The 17529-nt window shown below is 60.5% G+C and overlaps 5 protein-coding genes across 5 annotated transcripts; 2 read left to right on the forward strand and 3 right to left on the reverse strand.

Annotated features, from left to right (window-relative positions):
- Positions 1 to 106: 106 nt before the first annotated feature.
- IFI35 (interferon induced protein 35) lies at positions 107 to 3218 on the reverse strand. Its single transcript, XM_065039392.1, has 9 exons — positions 3066 to 3218; positions 2898 to 2993; positions 2510 to 2668; positions 2086 to 2199; positions 1664 to 1808; positions 1312 to 1445; positions 947 to 1136; positions 587 to 693; positions 107 to 357 (listed from the first exon to the last, which is right to left on the reverse strand). Exons 1-9 carry the CDS (start codon positions 3078 to 3080, stop codon positions 166 to 168), a joined length of 1152 nt encoding a protein of 383 aa, XP_064895464.1. The 5' UTR covers positions 3081 to 3218; the 3' UTR covers positions 107 to 165.
- A 510-nt stretch (positions 3219 to 3728) lies between these two features.
- RPL27 (ribosomal protein L27) lies at positions 3729 to 5893 on the reverse strand. The gene is made up of 5 exons (XM_065039436.1): positions 5802 to 5893; positions 5619 to 5701; positions 5224 to 5393; positions 4480 to 4590; positions 3729 to 3819 (listed from the first exon to the last, which is right to left on the reverse strand). The coding sequence occupies exons 2-5, from the start codon at positions 5697 to 5699 to the stop codon at positions 3771 to 3773; spliced, it is 411 nt and encodes a 136-aa protein (XP_064895508.1). The 5' UTR covers positions 5700 to 5701; positions 5802 to 5893; the 3' UTR covers positions 3729 to 3770.
- Positions 5894 to 6574: 681 nt separating this feature from the next.
- Positions 6575 to 10475, reverse strand: RUNDC1 (RUN domain containing 1). The gene is made up of 5 exons (XM_065039267.1): positions 10086 to 10475; positions 9306 to 9464; positions 8874 to 9072; positions 8558 to 8665; positions 6575 to 8105 (listed from the first exon to the last, which is right to left on the reverse strand). Exons 1-5 carry the CDS (start codon positions 10407 to 10409, stop codon positions 7240 to 7242), a joined length of 1656 nt encoding a protein of 551 aa, XP_064895339.1. The 5' UTR covers positions 10410 to 10475; the 3' UTR covers positions 6575 to 7239.
- A 66-nt stretch (positions 10476 to 10541) lies between these two features.
- Positions 10542 to 12766, forward strand: PTGES3L (prostaglandin E synthase 3 like). Its single transcript, XM_065039435.1, has 7 exons — positions 10542 to 10796; positions 11159 to 11272; positions 11376 to 11442; positions 11749 to 11847; positions 12148 to 12237; positions 12346 to 12399; positions 12565 to 12766. Exons 1-7 carry the CDS (start codon positions 10789 to 10791, stop codon positions 12574 to 12576), a joined length of 444 nt encoding a protein of 147 aa, XP_064895507.1. The 5' UTR covers positions 10542 to 10788; the 3' UTR covers positions 12577 to 12766.
- Positions 12767 to 12849: 83 nt separating this feature from the next.
- On the forward strand, positions 12850 to 16871 carry AARSD1 (alanyl-tRNA synthetase domain containing 1). The gene is made up of 12 exons (XM_065039321.1): positions 12850 to 13013; positions 13099 to 13221; positions 13287 to 13446; positions 13691 to 13748; positions 14107 to 14263; positions 14357 to 14473; positions 14841 to 14971; positions 15139 to 15205; positions 15388 to 15479; positions 15958 to 16012; positions 16198 to 16292; positions 16648 to 16871. The coding sequence occupies exons 1-12, from the start codon at positions 12975 to 12977 to the stop codon at positions 16781 to 16783; spliced, it is 1230 nt and encodes a 409-aa protein (XP_064895393.1). The 5' UTR covers positions 12850 to 12974; the 3' UTR covers positions 16784 to 16871.
- The last annotated feature ends 658 nt before the right edge of the window (positions 16872 to 17529 follow it).

The raw sequence follows: 17529 nt of genomic DNA on the forward strand, positions 1-17529 counted from the left end.
CTGTCCTCCCAGCAGAGCTGTTCCAGCCTCGGATCATTTCTGGGGCTCCTCTGGCCCCTCTCCAGCAGGTCATCCCCATCCCATCCCAGCACGACAGACACAGAGCTCCCTGCAGATGCTTTAATGCTTGCAGCACCCACTGCACCGCGCTGGCGGGGTTAGGGGTTAGCCCACGTCCTCCCTGAAAACGGCCACAGCCTGGTGTCCTGCTGGGACATAGGCCAGCACGTCCACCTCTCCCCCGCCGCGGCTGGTCTTCTGGAAGTGGATCTCCAGGGTGTCCCTCATGGCCTCCTCACCCAGCACGTCTGGGATCCCCGAGAGCAGGACGGTCCGGGGGCAGCGGGAGGGCTGGAGCTGGGCAGAGCCGGGGGTGAGCCCCTGTGCCGCGGGGGGCAGCCGCAAGGGACCCCTCCATGGAAGGGATCCCCTTGGGCCACTTGCTGAGCAGGGTGAACCGCTGCTCTGCTCAGGAGCTGTGCCCCGGGCGGCATGGTGACAGGGAAAGGGGCTTCAGGAGCCCCCAGCTGTGCAGGCTCACCCTGGGCCTGCAGGTGCTGCTTGGCCCTGGGGCTCACGCTCTTACCTGCAGGTCAGTGACGTCTCCGCTCATATACGGTGATATTTTGATGTCATATTTCCCCTTCCCAATAAGCACCTGCATGCGTCCTCTCGCAATGAGCGGCTCAGCCACTGCAGATGGAGAGGAAAGCCCTGAGCCGCCCAGGCCACCGCTGAGGTGACATCCCTGGCACAGACACCGAGGCTGGCACTGGCAGCCCCAGCTCACCTGTCTAGGGGAGACAGGGCAGGCTGGGCTCGCTCTGCCTTCCCCGTTCCCCACTCACACAGCTCCATCTGCACTCAGGAGACGACGTGAGCCCCCCAGAGCTATCTGGGCTGCTCCCCTCTTGCTGGCAGCCCAAGCTCAGCATGTCCCACGCACCTCCGTCCTGCACGAAGGTCAGCACCACCTGGCTGGAGTTGTCCAGGAACTCCCTGCTCTCCACCTCGCCGCCTCCATTCTTCGTCTTGCTGAAGAAGAGCTCCAGCTTGTCCAGCAGTGCCTCCTCGGGGATGCCCAGGCTGGGCAGGTCAGACACCAGGATAGTCCTGCTGCTCCGAGTCAGCCCGATCTGCGGGTGGCGCAGGCTGGTCAGGGCCAGGACAGGGCTGTCCCTGGAGCTGCAGCACTAATGTGCCGAGCTGGGCCGGTACCAGCAACCTGGCAGACACAAGCTTAGACGGACACAGCGAAGCCGGAGCACACCCAGGGCAGCTCTGCAGTTCCCCGCAGCCCTCGGGACCCACCTCCAGGGCAGACGGCAGCAGCAGCTCCACCGGCGCTGCCTGCACTCGCACCTTGCAGCAGTCAAGCTCCGTCAGCTCCTCCCCGCAGCTCAGCTCCACCACGTGCTCCTTCAGGTCTATGATCGTCTGGGCCACTGTGGGCAGGGAGAGCCCCAGAGCTCAGGGGATCGAGCGACTGCTCTGAACATGTCGGGGGGACACGGGGCAACCAACGCTTTGGGGGGGCATAACCCCACATAATGCTGGCAGGGGGGCAGAGCTCCGAGCGCCAGCCCAGGGAGAGGACACAGGACAGGACCCGAAGTCGATAGACCAGGACACTTGGCTGTGGCAGCGCTCATCTGGCTCTTACCCTCTGCCTTCTCAAAGGTGATGAGAGCTGAGCCCCCCAGCAGAGGGTAGCGGACCAGCGGGGTGAGAATCAGCTTGTTCACATCCTCCTTGTTTGTCACAAGTCCCTTAAACACCATTTTCTTCTCTGGCAAGGCAGGCAGCATCTAGGTTTGAGTGCACAGACATCACCTGGAGGAGACTGAACCCCACACAGGGCCTGTCCCTGCCAACCCGCAGACTAGAAATGAGCTCATGGCTCAAAATAAACAGCGACAGAGCCTCAGCAGAGTCTCTCCTGGGGTCTGGCTGTGCCTGGAGCTGTGGCTTTGGGACCAGCAGGAGCTGTGCCAGTTGTCACACACATCCAGCTGTGTTTGCCTGCAGATCCCCAGCCAGGCTCGCGCCCCTCGCCTGCTCACCCGGGTGCCCACACACGGTTACCGTCACCGGATCCTCCCGGTGGAACCTCTGCCTCGCTTCTTCCAGTTTCTTCTCCAGCACCTGCTTCTCCAGACTCAGTCTGTCCCTCTCCTCCTTTGCTAACAAAATGTCCGTCTGGAAGGAAGGAAGGAAAGGGGGGGCAGTGAGGGTACCCCCAGGATGCGAGGGGCTGCAGCACAGGTTCCCAGCACAGGTCTTGGACGCAGTTCCACCCACACCGTTTTTCTGCAGCTCTGGCTCCTTGTGTTTGATCCCAGCCCTTCCTCCACCACTGCAGCACTCACCCCCTTTTTCGGCACAGTCCTGACGTGACATCCCGCAAAACCTCCACCGGGTCCGGAGCAAAGTGATCTCAGAGCAGCGAGCCGGGTGACCCAGTCCTGCCCACCCCCCAAGCCCACGCCAGCTCCCTCCGACCACCAACCTGCCAGTATTGCTCTTCATCTCTGCTTGAATTCTTTTGCTGCTCGAAAGTTTTATGAAAGAGTTCTTCCTCTTCCCTCAGATCTCGTGTCCTTTGCTCTACAGCTTCCTTGGCCGCTTGTAGCTTTGCATGGTCTTGCTCCAGAGCGCTGCAAAGCTCCTGGGAGAGGCACCATCAGACAGCGAGACCCTGCGGACCTCGTGCCACCCCCAAAACACGCTGCTCTTTTGGGAAGGGGGTGGCTGCCCCCCGTGTGGAGCCCCGGTCCCCAGTACAGGTTCTCATAACCGTGGGGCGTCCCCTCTGAGATCATTACCCCAGACAAAATAAGAAACTCAAGCTCACAGCCCGAGCTGGTCGGATCCGACCCCATTTCTCCCCCTCTCACCTTGCAACGCTCGATCTCCTGCCGGATTTGCGCCAGGGTCCCCTCCGCGGCGTCGCCCTCCAGCTCCCCGGGCTGGGACAGCTGGATGAAGGAGTCCTGGGGACAGGAGGGTCCCTCAGCCGCGCCGCGAGCCCCGCGCCCCCCGACCCCCCCGGCTCAACCCCTCACCTCCTCCGAGTCCATGTCCGCGGGCCCAGGGTCCCGCTGCCGGTGGCACTCGCCGCTCCACCCGCCCTTCTCTTTTGCTTTCGGTTCTGTGGCCCCGCCCCGTCTGCATCGCGGGGGGGGGACAAGAGCCCCGTCCCGCCCAGGCCCAGCCCACGGGGGGCGCAGACCCCAAAAACCCGGTATTTCCACCCATTCCCCGCACAGCCTCCCCCACGGAGCACACCTTCCTCCCGCTGCAGCCCCAGGCAGTAAATCGCCTCTTCCCCTCCCACCCTGTCCCCCATTTTTAACACCCAAACTCCCCCCTTTGTGCCATCAAGACCGTTTGCAAAGGTGACCCAAAACGTAACGTGCTGGTAAATCACTCAGTTGCCCTACACGCCGCTGTTTCTCAGCCAAGGAAGCGATGAGACCTGGAATTACCCGTTATCCTCTTACAGGGATTACTGGAGTTTTGGGAACGACATACGTCACCCCTCGGCAGCAGGAAGGGGACAGAGCAGCCTCTGCCCCGTGGCGAGGGGACAGTCCCACGGACGGGTCAGGCCACACAGCGCTCTGACACTCACCTGGACTGCAACCCCTTCCCCAGCTCTTAAACACAAGAACATCTACACCGCCGCGAAAAAAGGCCTAGCAACGCGTTTACACAACAAAACCAAGCCGTTTTTAATAAACATTTATTGATGCAACTTTGTTACACCTTTAGAATCGCAGCTTCTGGAAGAACCACTTGTTCTTGCCCGTCTTGTACCTGAAAGAGGAACGCAAAGGTCAGAGAACGCTCGGGACCCGCTGGCACCAGCGCAGGACCCGCTCGGGGGGCTGCCCGTGTCCCCCCGCGGGCAGGACGCAGAACCAGCTCCTCAGCCCAGGCTGCAACTAGACCCGCTTTAACCGTTTAAACTGCCGAGGGAAGAGACTGTCGGCTTGCAGGCTTCCTTGTGACACCATCGCACGAGGGACACCCGCACAACAGCGGTTTCCAGCCCAAGAGGTAAGGATACCCTCGGGGAACAGCCTGCAACCGCGGGCAGAGCGCCTGAAACGCCACGAGACACCCTGCACGGCCCCTCCTGCGGAAGGAGCTTCTGAACACAAGCTGAAAAGAAGGACTTTTCACCCAAACGCCCAGGCAAAGCGTCAGCGCAGCCCTGTGCCACCCAGCCCGGTGATGGTGGATGAACTGGGAGCACAATGCCCAGGGGTTGTCACGGCATCGGCACCAACACCAGCGTGCGGCTGTTGGGAAACCGTTCCCCACCCCAACCCACCAGCTCCCTGAGCAGGAGCCGCGTAAACACGCACGGACGGTGAGGAGGAGGAACACACTCAACCACAAATGTATTTGGAGGAGTTGGGGGAAAAGCGTCCACGCTGCTGACGGTGCCAAAGAGCCGAGCCCCGAACTCACCTCTCCTCAAACTTCACCTTGGCCTCACGCCTCGCTTTGCGTTTCAGCGCGGGGTCCCTGAACACGTCCTTGTTGACGACTGTTTTGTCCAGCGGAATATCGACGGAATACCTGGGCGAGAACAGCCACGCTGGGAGCGGGGACGGTGCCCGGCGGGGGGGAGAACGCACGGGGGCAGCGCAACCAGCCCAACGCACGCACTGGTGCCAGTGGGGACTGCGGCTCTCAGAGCCTTCTCAGCTCCGGAAACCACCAAACTAAAGCAACTAAAGGGAGTTAATTCAGCCCACAACGGAAAAAGCTCCAGGCTGAGCTGGATTTGATGATCCTCGCAGGTCCAGCTCAGGATGTTTAATAATTCTAATTAAAAGGCTCCACACACACAACCAGCTCTGGTCAGGGTGTTGCGTTCCGCAGCCGGTGCCCGCAGCAGCTCCGAGGGGACAGGAAGAAACGTCTCTGGGCCACAACAGCTGTCAGCACCCCCAGACCCCTCTGCTGTCCCAACACCCCACGACCGTGCGGCGGAAATAAGAACCAGCCGCCTTATTTCAGAAACCACTGAACGTTCTCCCTCAGTTCTCACCCCCGAGCGCCTCTTTGCGCACCGCATCACCCCCGCGTTCATTCAGCCGCGCAACGAAGAAGCTCCGTGCCCCTCGGTGTTCACCAGGGAGACCACACGACACCTACGGTCGCCAGAAACGGACGAGCCCCCGGTGCCGCCCGGCCGGCCGCACTCACCGGGTGGGCATGAGGTGGTTGTAGTTATAAACCTTGACGAAGGATTTAATCTTGGACCTCTTGGCGATCTTCTTCTTGCCCATGGCCGCCGTCACCTTGCGCGGGTAGCGGTCGATCCCGGCCACCAGCGCGTGGCTGTACGGCCGGTCGGACGTGCCATCGTCGATGTTCTGGAAGACACCGAGCGCGGCGGGCGGTGGCACCGGGAGCCCCCCCGGGACAGCGCCGCTCGCACGGACACCTCCAGAGACACAGAGCGGCAGCGCTCGGGCTCCTGCGCGCTCTGCAGGGCCGCCAGCGGCGGTGGCAGCCCCGCCGGGACACCGGGACAGGGACACCGGGACAGGGACACCGGGACAGGGACACCGGGCCGGCCGCACCGGTTCCCCGCTCACCTTCACGATGACGGCCTTGCGCCCCGAGTATCGGCCGGCCAGCACCAGCACCACCTTCCCCGGCTTCATGAACTTCCCCATCTCTGCGGAGACAGCGCACGGCGGTCACGGCCGGGCCCCCGAGCGCCCCCGGCCCGCCCTGCCCGCGGATGGCGGCGGATTCCGCGGCCGGGCCGCACTTACCGAGGCTCCCGCTGCGATGGCGCCCAGACCGGAAAAGAAAGCGGCGGTCGCCCCTCCGACCTTTCACCTCGTGTCACTGTACGTCACTTCCGCTTGGCAGGCCAAGCGCAGGCCGCGCATGCGCAGAGCGACGCCCCCGTTGCCAGGCAACGGGCCCCGGTGTCGGGTACCCCGGGACACAGCGGCGGCGCCGCGGCCTCCAAATGGAGCGGCCTGTGCCCGGCACCGGGGAGGCCAGACCCGCCGTCCTGGGGGCAGCTCCGGGCCCTTCAGACCAAGAACGGCCTTGAGGTGCTGGAGCGAGTGGAGAGAAGGGAACGGAGCTGGTGAGGGGCTGGAGCACAAGTGTGATGGAGCGGCTGAGGGACCTGGGGGGTTCAGCTGGAGAACAGGAGCTGAGGGGAGACCTTCTGATCTCTGAACTGCCTGAAAGGAGCTTGGAGCCAGGGGGGTCGGGCTCTGCTCCCCAGGAACAAGCGCCAGGAGCAGAGGAAACGGCCTCAAGTTGCGCCAGGGGAGGTTGAGGTTGGATGTGGGAACAATTTCTTCCCCAAAGGGCTGTGGGGCATTGGAACAGGCTGCCCAGGGCAGTGCTGGAGTCACCAGCCCTGGAGGGCTGGACAGACGGACATGAGGTTCTCAGGACATGGGGTGGGTGAGTGTTTGGACTCTATGAGCTTGAGGGGCTTTTCCAACCCCCCAGCCCTGGGACAGAATGCCACTAACAAACACAAATGACACCACAGTCACTGGAGATGGGCTATCCCCACATGTACACTTGCTGAAGCGATTTAATGCGTCCCCTATAAACCACGAGGCTGCTGCCCATTGCACAAAGAATCTGAAAAAGGAGCGGGGGGACTGCTGGGCGAAGCTGGGGGTGCCGGCCCCTCACCAGCCCGAGGAACGGGCTGTGCCAGGGTGCCGGAGCAGCGCAGCCCCCACACCCGCAGCTCTCAGAGCCCGGTGTTTTCACACATCCGTCCCGGGGAGGACAAGTCCCTCATGCCCAGAGAACACCCACCAGCCTGTCGCACTCTTCACCAAGGGGTGTCGCACAGGGACAGCATTTAGAGCATGGTCTTCAAGGAACAACCACACAGACGCAGCCCAGGAGTGAAGCCGCATGGTCTGAGGGGCTTCCCCAGCCCTGTAGCCCCCCTGCTTGGGGCAGTCAGCCCCCAACACCAACCTCTCACTGCATCAGCTCACCAGCGAAGCGCTTCTGCTCGTCAGAGCTGCACAAACCGGTCAGTGCGAGGCGCTGTACAGCGGCTTTGCAGCAGCAGCCGTGTAAAACACATCAAGACACCGCGAGATTTCCCTAAAAGCAAACACCGATTTCAAAGAGCCCAATTTGGTCTTAAAAAAAGGCAGGCTTCTCGAGCCCAACAGCTGCCTACTTGTGGAAAACGGATGATCGACAATTAAAAACACATCAAAACGCATCTTTGATGTTTTTCAGCTGCCGGACAGCCAGGTCAACCGGGAGGTTGAATTTCAAGTTGCTCAGGCGGCTGAGAACGTTGAGCGCGCTCTCGAAGCCCGTGTTGGCCATGTAGCTCCACGGCTGGTAGTGGGACTGGACCAGCGCTCCGGATTTGCAGATCAGGTTCACCCAGGAGACCAGGCGCTGCTCGTTGAGCGCCATGCACACCAGAGCCTTCAGCTCCGAGTCCGCGCTGCGCTTGAAGGGGTCGTGCTCGGTGAGGACGGTGTGGATGGCCGTCAGCAGGCTCTGCTTGGGCGTCACGGCCGCTGCCCCCGTCACAGGCAGCGCGAATGACTGCGAGAGCTTGCGAGCCGGGGACTCCACGAAGGCTTGTCCATTTTTAGCGTTGTAATACTTCACAAAGAGTTCCCAGGGGTGCATGGTTTGCGGGGAGGAGGTGAAGGCAGGAATTAAGCAGGCGATAGGGGCCAAGACCAGGCTCATGCCTTGAGAGGAGGCGTAGAGCCCGTGGGCCAGCAGATCTCGCAAAGCGATGGTCAACTCCTTGCGCACAACGAGCGTCAGCTCGTCTCTGCCCCCCAAGGGAACGTCCTGCAGGTCGGAGGAACTGATGACGTGCTCGTCCTGCCGGTGTTTCGTAGCCAGCTGCCTCACCCGCTCTACCGACAGCTCCAGTTTCTTAATTAACGGGGAATAGTCCTTGTTGGCTTGGTCCTTCTGCCAAAGGGTGCGAGAAATCTGCCCGGTAGCACAACCGAACTGGCTGACAGCGAAGATCTGGAGCACGGCAAGCATGCGCCGCATGAGGTGCAGGCCCGTTTCTCGCATCTTCCTGGCGTCTTCTGGGTTCACTGATCAGGTTAGAAAAGAGAAAAAAGTCCTCTCAGTAAGGAATGAATAGCTCTGATCTGTCATACAAAGGGAGTGCAATTCCCCTCTGCCACGGATCCTCCTCCTCAGGAGCTTTTCTCACTGGGATTGATGCTACTCGTTCTAGTTTCAAAGCACTGAAGCCAACCAGCAAAGCCAACATTTGCATGGCCTGTTCTTAGCAATCAGATCATCTCACAGAGAAGAAATCCTACAGCAGCTTTTCTTGTGGGCACATATAGGGAGCAAAGATCATTTATGCCACATATTCAGGTTCTGCGACCACTCTCATGATCCCAAGGAGGAAGGGTAAAGCAACCAGGCACAGGATTTCTATGAGTAACAAAGCACAGAAACCAACTGCCAGGAAAAAGGCAAAGCAGCCCGCCGTCACTGGGTTCACGCCGAAGCCCAAGCGAGCAGCAGCACCCACCTCTGTTTCCACAAGGTCGGGTATGTGGTTTGCAGGACCCACCAGCTTCTTTCCTGCCTGCGCATTCGCAGTGTCCATCTTCCGCCTTACCAGAGCTTCCGACTTCATCTACAACAAGAACGTCACGCTCGTGAATTTAAGCTGTGTATCCCTGGTCTTAAGGTCAAGAGCTCTCTGCACCTTTTTTGTCAGCCTCTCATTGTCCCCAGAGAGACAAACACCTCCCCGTGACCCAGACACCCACCCCGCATCCTCTGTCATCTCTCAGGGAACGACAAAGCGATCCAATCTACCCACCTAAAAACCCAGCACTGACCCTGAATGAAGTTGATGAACATTTCGAGGTCCCTTATCTGCGTTTTCAGCTGCTCCACCAGCTGCTCCTTCACCCTGGCGGGATTAACGATCTGCGCTATGGCGGCATCCACACGCTGCCGCAATTCCTCCGGAGAGAGCGTCGCGATATCTTCACTCAAGTCCATGTCCAGCTTCTTTATCAATTCATTTATAATCATCTGCAAAACACAAGGTAGAACCATCATCTCACCCCGTGCCGCTGCTCCAAAACACTCCTTCACCCGTTCATCACCTCGGAAACTTTTGCTGCGTACAGAAAATTGCAAGAGAAGACGCAGGACAGGTTTACAAACTGCTGATGCTCTACTACAGCAGAACCACAGACTGACAAACTCTTACAGTCTGTAAAAGGCTCACAAATGCTCAGAAACACAGAATTTGGGAGCCTTACCCGTTGTCTTTCCATAACCACAGACTGTGGCAGAGAATCATAGCTGCCCTCCTGGTATGCAAACGTCTCCAGGTCATCCAGCTGCGTCTTGAGCTGCAGGATCAGCTCCCTCTGCTTCTCCTTCTGGACCTCAATCTGCTCCTGCTTCTCTCGCTCACTCTGGAAAAAAAGTTACCGTTAAATTAAGCTGATGATTTATTGTCATAGCCAAGCTGCAGAGAACACGGCTGTGGTACGAGGAGCATTTCTGTCAACTCGTGTGCTAAACTTGCAAATACCTCACGCCAGTCTGAGAAAAAAGAGGTGCCTGACGCCCAGGAGAGGCACCAGCCTCATCACCCCATCTGCGGAAGGATGAGCCTCCCCAGCCCCACGGCCGGGATCCAGGAGGCACCGCTGCAAGCCGCCAAATAACGCGTACGTAGCAAAGATCCTCTGAGTCACCGCTGCGATTTGGAGCGGAGCTTTAACGTGTGTCCCGGGAGCTGTCCCCACGTCACCGAGCACCTGCACGCTCCGGGGAGGAACCGGTAACCGAGCGCTGTGCGAACCCACCGGAGCCGGTCGCCGAGTGCGTGGTGTCTCGCCCCGCGGTCACCGGGGGCGCAGCCGCTGCCGACGGGCTTTAACCGGCTCAGACTCACGTACCGAGCCCGGGGTAGATGGCGCGGAACGGAACACCGCGCGACGCCGTCATCCAAAAGGAGAAGGTATTGTCGTCACCCCAGCAAAATTCCCCGCTCTGCCGGCCCCGGTTCCCGCCCCTCGCCGGGCACTCACCGGGGCGTCGCCGAGGCCGTGGGGCAGCGGGGCCGGGCAGCCGCGGAACGCGAAGTCCTCCAGCTCCCGGAGCAGCCGCTGCTGCTCGGCCGGGCCGGCCCGGGCCACCTGCCGCAGCCGGAACTGCACCTGCGCGAAGTGCGAGGCCAGCGCCAGCAGCGCCCCGTGCAACCGGCGCCGCTCGGCCCGCAGCCGCGGCACCGACTGCGGCGACCCGCCCGCCGCCGCCTCCTCGTCCTCTTCCTCCTCCTCCTCCGCCGTCGCCACAGCGCCCACCGGCGCCCAGCGCTCCCCCGGGCCCAGCGGGCCGCCCTCCGCCTCCATAGCCGCTACCGGCACCGCGACGCTCCCGCCATCTTGGCTCCGCGGCGAGGGGCGGTGCTTGGCGGTGGGGCGGGGCATAGAGGGGGCGGGGCCTGGCCGGGGGCCGTGCCAGCGCGCCCCCCAGCGGCCCGGCGGGATGACTGCGGCGGGGCCGGGGATGCCGGGGGTTCCCGGGAGTCCCGGGCGGTCCCAAAGGGTCCCGGGGAGTGTGACGCGGCCCGGGGTGCACCCACTGCGGGCGGCGCTGGGCCGGCGACCGAGCCGCAAGGTGTCCGTGCAGTCCCCGACCCGGCCGGCCCCCACTCCTGGCCCCCGGTCCTGACCCCGCCGGGAGCCGCGCCCCCGGCCCGAAATAGCGCGGGGCGGGGCCGGTACCGCCATGGCGAGGTGAGAGCGGCCGGACGGGACGGGACTGGCAGCGCCCGGTCCCCGGGGCAGTAACCGGCCGGGGTCCCGGGTACCGACCCAGGATCCGGAGCGTGAGGCACTACCGAGCAGGACCCTCCAGCCCGGGGCAGCGGGAACGGCGTGGCGGGTGGAGAGAAGTCGGGCTACCGAGGGGCCGTGTGGGGCCAGAGGGCAGCGCTGTGTGCCCGTCACCCACCGCCCGGGCCCCTCTGCCCACCCCGCAGCTAAGCCCCAGCAGAGGACACATTTGGGGCACCGTCCCTGTCCCAGTCCCCACCCCGTGTCCCTGCAGAGCTCTGATGGGCACCGCGCAACTCCCCGCTGCTCTGCCCTCTCCCCAGGCAGCCCGCAAAGACGCTGTGGTACGACCGCCCGCGCTACGTCTACCTGGAGTTCTGCGTGGAGGACAGCAGGGATGTTAAAGTCGTCATCGAGAACGAGCGGCTGGTGTTCAGGTGAGTCTCCCTGCACTGGGATGGTTTGGAGGACAGGGAGAACTCTAAGAACAGAGCACGGGTGCCCTCAGCCCTCTCCTCCTAAGTTACGGTGTTTTGGCAGTTGCAAAAATGCAGACGGTGTGGAGTTCTACAACGAGATCAACCTGTATGCCAGAGTCAACTCCAAGGTGAGGCTCCCCCCCAGGGAACTCCTGCATCAGGCTCAGATTAAACCCAGCCTATGTGGTCTTGGGCAACACCGCGTAGCGTTGAATCCTGCCCATCTCCCTGCGGGGGGTGAGCACAAGCCGGGGAGCCCTGACCCTGGCCCTGGCACTCGCAGTGCTGCATTGGGCCAGAAACAACCTGCCTCCATGGTTCTGTGTCCCCCACAGCCTGCATGTAGCTGGGCTTTAATTCTGCGCGTGTCTGTAGTGGTTAACAGAGAGGAGTCCAGTGGATAGCGAGGTGAGGCGCTCCTGATCTCTTGGCAGGACTCGCGGGAGAAGCGCTCTGACCGCTCCATCACCTGCTTTATGAGGAAGTGGAAGGAGAAAGTGGCCTGGCCCCGCATCACCAAGGAGAACATCAAGGTGTGTGTGGCGTCCGGCAGGCAGGACCAGCCTCAGCGCGTGTGCGTCCCCACGTAGCCCCTCATAGCTCCTGGGGAGCTGCAGTTCGCGGACCTCTGCTCTCCAGGAGGATGTCGCACCCCTTTCCCTTGACACACGCAGGATCGGGACCAGCACCTGCAGGCAAAGGGACGCGCTCCCTTTCCTGCCCTTCCCCAGTCTGCCCAGTGCGCAGCCTGCGCTCCCCGCACAGAGCAGTCCCGGGGCTGCCGGGTCCCCCGCGCTGCTCCCTCCCTCAGGGGACGCCCTCTCTGCCCACAGCCCGCCTGGCTCTCCGTGGACTTTGACAACTGGCGAGACTGGGAAGGGGACGAGGAGGTGGAGAGGGCCATGCTGGAGGAGTATGCAGAGGTGAGCCGCGCCGTGGGCTTCGGGGACCCGGAGCATGTGTGGGTGCGTGCTCGGGGAGGGGGATACTCGGCCATTTGGGGTTCCCAGAACTATTTGTTTCCCATCCAGCTCCTGGAGAAGGTGACGGACAAAGGTCCCCCCCCAGCCATGGATGACCTGGATGTAAGTATTGCCCGTGAGCTGCTTCCCCCAGTGCTACTACATACTGATGCCGCCCCCACCGAGCCCTCCGTTCCCCCCGGGACACCGGCAGCAGCTCCGGTGCCAGCTGGGGACACGGTCCCGGGGCTTGTCCCTTCCCTGGCACCTCGCTCCTCCCGCCCGCAGGACGAGCTCTGAGCCCAGGCCCACCGGGGGACGCCGCAGCCGCAGGAAGCCTCCCGGGGCACCGGCACCACGCACCGAGAAAGCGGAGCCGCCGCAGCCGGTTCCCCACCGGCCGCAAGGAACCCCGACCCGGGATGGCGGGAGCTGTCCGGTCTCCCCGTGCCCGTTACCCGCGCGGGGTAATAAACATGAACCTCCGTGACTCTTTTCTCCCCTTGGGCTGCGGAAACTGCGCCTCCCCCCTTCCCGCCACCACCGGCACCGGGAGCGCGCGCGCCGCGCAGGCCCCGCCCGCCTGCCGCGCGGCGGCCGCGACCGCCAGTCCCGTGTCCCTCCTCGGCCGCCGTCGCCGCCGTTTCCCCCGTGTCCCTGTCGTCGTTATCCCCGTGTCCCGCCGCCGGTTCGCGGCCATGGTGTTCCAGTGCCAGCGGGACAGCTGGGCCCGGCAGGTAGCGGCGGGGCCGGGGGGCGGGCGGCGCGGGCCGGTCCTCCCGGTGCCGGCCGCTCCTCACGGCGCCGCCGTCCCCGTTACAGTTCATCACCAAGGTGGTGTCGTGCCGGGCGGCGGAGCTGCGGCCCGAGGGCGGCGGGGAGCCGGTGCGCGGCTTCCAGGTGGTGCTGGAGGACACCATCCTCTTCCCCGAGGGCGGTGGGCAGGTACGCACCGGGACACCGGGACCGGGACACCGGGACCGGCGGCACTGACGCCCCCGTGTCCGCAGCCGGACGATCGCGGCCTCATCGGGGACGTGCCGGTGCTGCGGGTGACCCGGCGGGGACCCGAGGCTGTTCACTTTGTCCCGGCGGCGCTGGAGCCCGGGACCGAGGTGCTGCTGTCGCTGGACTGGGAGCGGCGCTTCGACCACATGCAGCAGCATTCAGGTCCGTGGGTCCCCCCGCCGCACCGGGGGCGGCCGGTAACGCCCCGCGGTGCCGCCGGTAACGCCTCGCGGTGCCGCCGGTAACGCCTCGCGGTGCCGCCGGTAACGCTTCGCGGTGCGGCCGGTAACGCCTCGCGGTGCCGCCGGTGCGGGGCAAATGGCATGGGGAATGTCAGCAGATACAAATCTGGCCAAAAATCTCCTTTCCTGCGTACTCAAAGCTGTTCCTTGTGCGTCTGTTCCAGGACAGCATCTCGTCACCGCCATCGCTGACCAGATGTTCGGATTCAAGACGACTTCATGGTGAGCAGGGAAGAGGCTCCTTTTGACCCCAGCCTCACCTTGTTTGGCCTAGAATCAAAGGATATCTCGGTTGGAAGGGACACAGAAGGACCAAGTGCCCCTGTGCTGGGCTGCACGGGGCTGAACATCGGTAAATCCAAAGCATCTTGGCCATTTCAGCCGAGCCCAGAGGGTCTGGGAGAGGTGGTTGAACTGGAGAAGCATTTGCTCTGTCTTGTCCTCCTCCGAGTGTTGGGTTTGTATCCAGCGCTCTGTAAATAACAGGGAGAGGAGTTTGAGTCACCGCGTTCCCAGCAGCGCGATGGCACAAAGGGACCTTATGGCTGGTTGTGGCCGCAGATGTTCTTTCTTGGCGCAGGGAGCTGGGCCGCCAGCGAAGTGTCATTGAGCTGGACACCCCCTCCATGACAGCGCAGCAAATCGACGCCCTGGAGAGGAGCGTGAATGAGAAGATCCGGGCAAGGATACCGGTGACCGTGAGGGAACTGCCTGCGGACGACCCCGAAATTGAAACGGTGAGCGATGGCGAGAGAACCGACGGCACCCGTGGGACCGAAACGACCGCGGCGTGGATGTCACCTTGTTTGCCGTTGTCCCCCTTTGGCCAGGTGAGAAGCCGCGGTTTGCCCGACGACCACGCGGGGCCGGTGCGAGTCGTCGACATCGAAGGCGTCGACTCCAACATGTGCTGCGGGACTCACGTCTCCAACCTGAGCGACTTGCAGGTGAGGGGCAGCAGCTGAGCTGCCTCGGGACCCTCGGCAGAAGCCCCTGAGATCCACAGAAGTTGTCCTGATAGTGAAGGGGGTGGCGGGAGCCCCGTGCTGGGTGAGGTGCAGGGAGGGGGAGATCACGTTCTAGAGTTGCCTTTAGGTGTTTCTTTCATTTCAGTCATTTGTCGCGATCTATATCCCAGCAGACACATCCAAGTCTTACTACAAAACTATATTAATTCCACCATATCCCCACCCTTTTTTTTTTAATACATTGATCTTATGGTTGATTTTAATCAGTTTTTCACCGGCAGAGAGTCAATATCCACAGGAGGTGTAGTCCAGTAGGAACTCACCACCTGTTCATTTCCTTTTCAAGGTTATTAAACTCCTTGGCACAGAAAAAGGGAAAAAGAACAAAACCAACCTGGTTTTCCTGGCAGGAAACAGAGTGCTGAAGGCAATGGAACAAAGTCACAGTACGGAGAAGGCGCTGACCTCACTGCTCAAGTGAGGCCCTGTCTGCTTTGATTCATCTTTACTGTTTCTTCTGACAAATACCACATAAGCCTCAGGGTGCATCCACGCAGGGGGTTTTATGGTGTTCTCTGCTTTTGTTCCTTTAAGAAATCCTTCATCCTTCAGACCAGCCATCCAGATTCTCCCTGTTCTTTCAGAAATGGACCAGGCGAGCATGTAGAGGCTGTGAAGAGGCTCCAAAGTTCCGTGAAGCTGCTTCAGAAGGTACGAGGGTGGCTGAGAAAAGCAGGTTGTGGCTGTTTCTCGTAGACCTGAGCTTCACGCGTGATGGGAGGTGAATCGTGGGCATCAGCTTTTCTGGCTGTGACGAAAACTGCTCCAGTCTTTGGAACACAACTCGCAGCGATTTCCCCACCTGCAGGACAGCTTATTTGCTTTTCTTTCAGAATAACCTGAACCTGCTCCGCGACATGGCTGTTCTGATAGCCCGGGACTTCAAAAGCAAACCTGCTCAGAGTCAGCTCTTGGTGCTACACAGGTACAGGGGAGTTCGGGGAAAAGGGGGAAGCGGGATCCTATGTGTTTGGTGGCATTCGCATCTCTCTGACACCCTGCCGGGCTGGTTTATCAAGCAGCCATATCAAGAAGGTGAATAGAATATCAAAACTACCTCAGGTTGCTGGAGGGTTGTGTAATAAAGAAACACGAGCAATTCAGTCTCTGAATTCTGGGTTTAGAGCCAAGAAATAACTATGTCTATCTGATTTCTGTCTGCCCTTGGCGTTTTCACATAAAACTGAGGAGCTCTCTTCCTGAAAGAGAAACACTTAAATAATTCCTGAGATGTCCACAGGAACGCACAACGAGGATTTAGATACAGAGAAAAAATTAATCTCCATCTTAAGAGCAAGAGGCCAAAATCCCCGAGCCGACCAGGCCTTTGGTTTCTCATTGATGGTTTGGACTCTTTTTGCTTCTTTCTGAACTGCCTTTTTGTTTTTTCCCCATTGCTGCAGGAAAGAGGGTGACTCTGAATTTATGAACATCATCGCCAATGAGATCGGGACAGAGGTGGGTTACTGCTGGACACTAAACCTGCCGCCACTGGCTTTGTCGCTCAAGCTGGCCGGGCTTCGCTTTGTCCTGTAGGCACAACCTACAGCGCTGTGTCCTTCCAAAGGGTCCTGTGTCCCTGTGCCCTCCCAGTCACAGAGTTCTGGTTATACTGGTTATTCCGGAGTCCAATCTGTCCCCAGGAAACGCTGCTGTTCCTGACCGTGGGAGATGAAAAGGAAGCAGGACTCTTTCTTCTAGCCGGACCCGTTGAAGCGGTTGAAAATTTAGGTCCCAGGTAACATGCTCTGTGATTTCTTTAATAAGAATTGTGATGTTGGATAAGCTGAGCAGTGTCAGGGCAACCCTGGTGTCGATACAGGCTGGGGATGGAGGGATGGAGAGAAGCCCTGAGAGGGTTGGGATGTTCAGCATGGAGAAGAGAAGCTCCGGGGGCACCTTATTGCACCTTTCCCTACTTAAAAGGAGCCGATAAGAAAGATGGGGATAGACTTTTAGCAGGGCCTGTTGCAACAGGACAAGGGGGTGATGGTTTTAAAGTAAAGGGTGAGCTTTGAAGGTCCCTTCCAACCCAGACTATTCTGTGATTCTGTAATGCGGACGCGGGTCTTTGCTCTCCGCTGTCACTGCAGGGTGGCCGAGCTGCTGGGAGGCAAAGGAGCCGGGAAACGCGGCCGCTTCCAGGGCAAGGCGACCCAGATGAGCCGGCGAGGAGAAGCGCAAGCTCTGCTCCAGGAATTCATCAGCCGCCGAAGCCCCGAAGCCTAAGAAACAACTCCTGAAGTGGAGCTGTTCTCCCCGCTTTGTGTAATCTCCACCAATTTCTCCACCAGAGAATAAAGACGTAATAAAATAACAGCTGGTGTGCGTGTGAGCTAATTTGGTGCTGGTGGGAAGTTGGAGGAGGGGATCTGCCAAGCCCACTTTGCTGCACGGGTTCTTTCATTGCCTCAGACACGGGGTGCACAGTTCTCAGCCACCAGAAGCAGTCACTATTAACCACTTTGTAGGCTTCCTAGAGCAGAGAGGAGCCTCCTCGCATTGCAGTTCACTGGGACTTTTCACTTTGTACCAGCTGCTGAAGAGTAACTGCTTTATTTTGTTCAGAATAAGCTGGATGCCTTTAAAAAATTAGAATAGTGGTTAAAGCAGAGGGTTTGAGGATGGTATTTGCCAGGAAGTGCAGAGAAAACCGACCGAGCTTTTGCTGCTGAAGTTTTGTAGGGAGAAGGAGGAATGAAATGTGGCAGGAATTGGAGCTCAGGTGGGTAGAGCAGGAATTGATGCTCAGGTCAGTAAATCCCCCTTGAAAGACCAAAATAAGCGGCTGTGGGTGCCTGAGATAGAACCAGGAGGCAAGAAAACAAGATGCTGTTGTCAAACCTGTGAGCAAGGAAGGGAGGGGGCAGCCTGTTCAATGCCCCACAGCCCTTTGGGGAAGAAATTGTTCCTAAATCCAACCTCACCCTCCCCTGGCGCAACTTGAGGCCGTTTCCTCTGCTCCTGGCGCTTGT

Source organism: Columba livia, chromosome 23, assembly GCF_036013475.1.
Source record: "Columba livia isolate bColLiv1 breed racing homer chromosome 23, bColLiv1.pat.W.v2, whole genome shotgun sequence".
NCBI classification, from domain to species: domain Eukaryota; kingdom Metazoa; phylum Chordata; class Aves; order Columbiformes; family Columbidae; genus Columba; species Columba livia.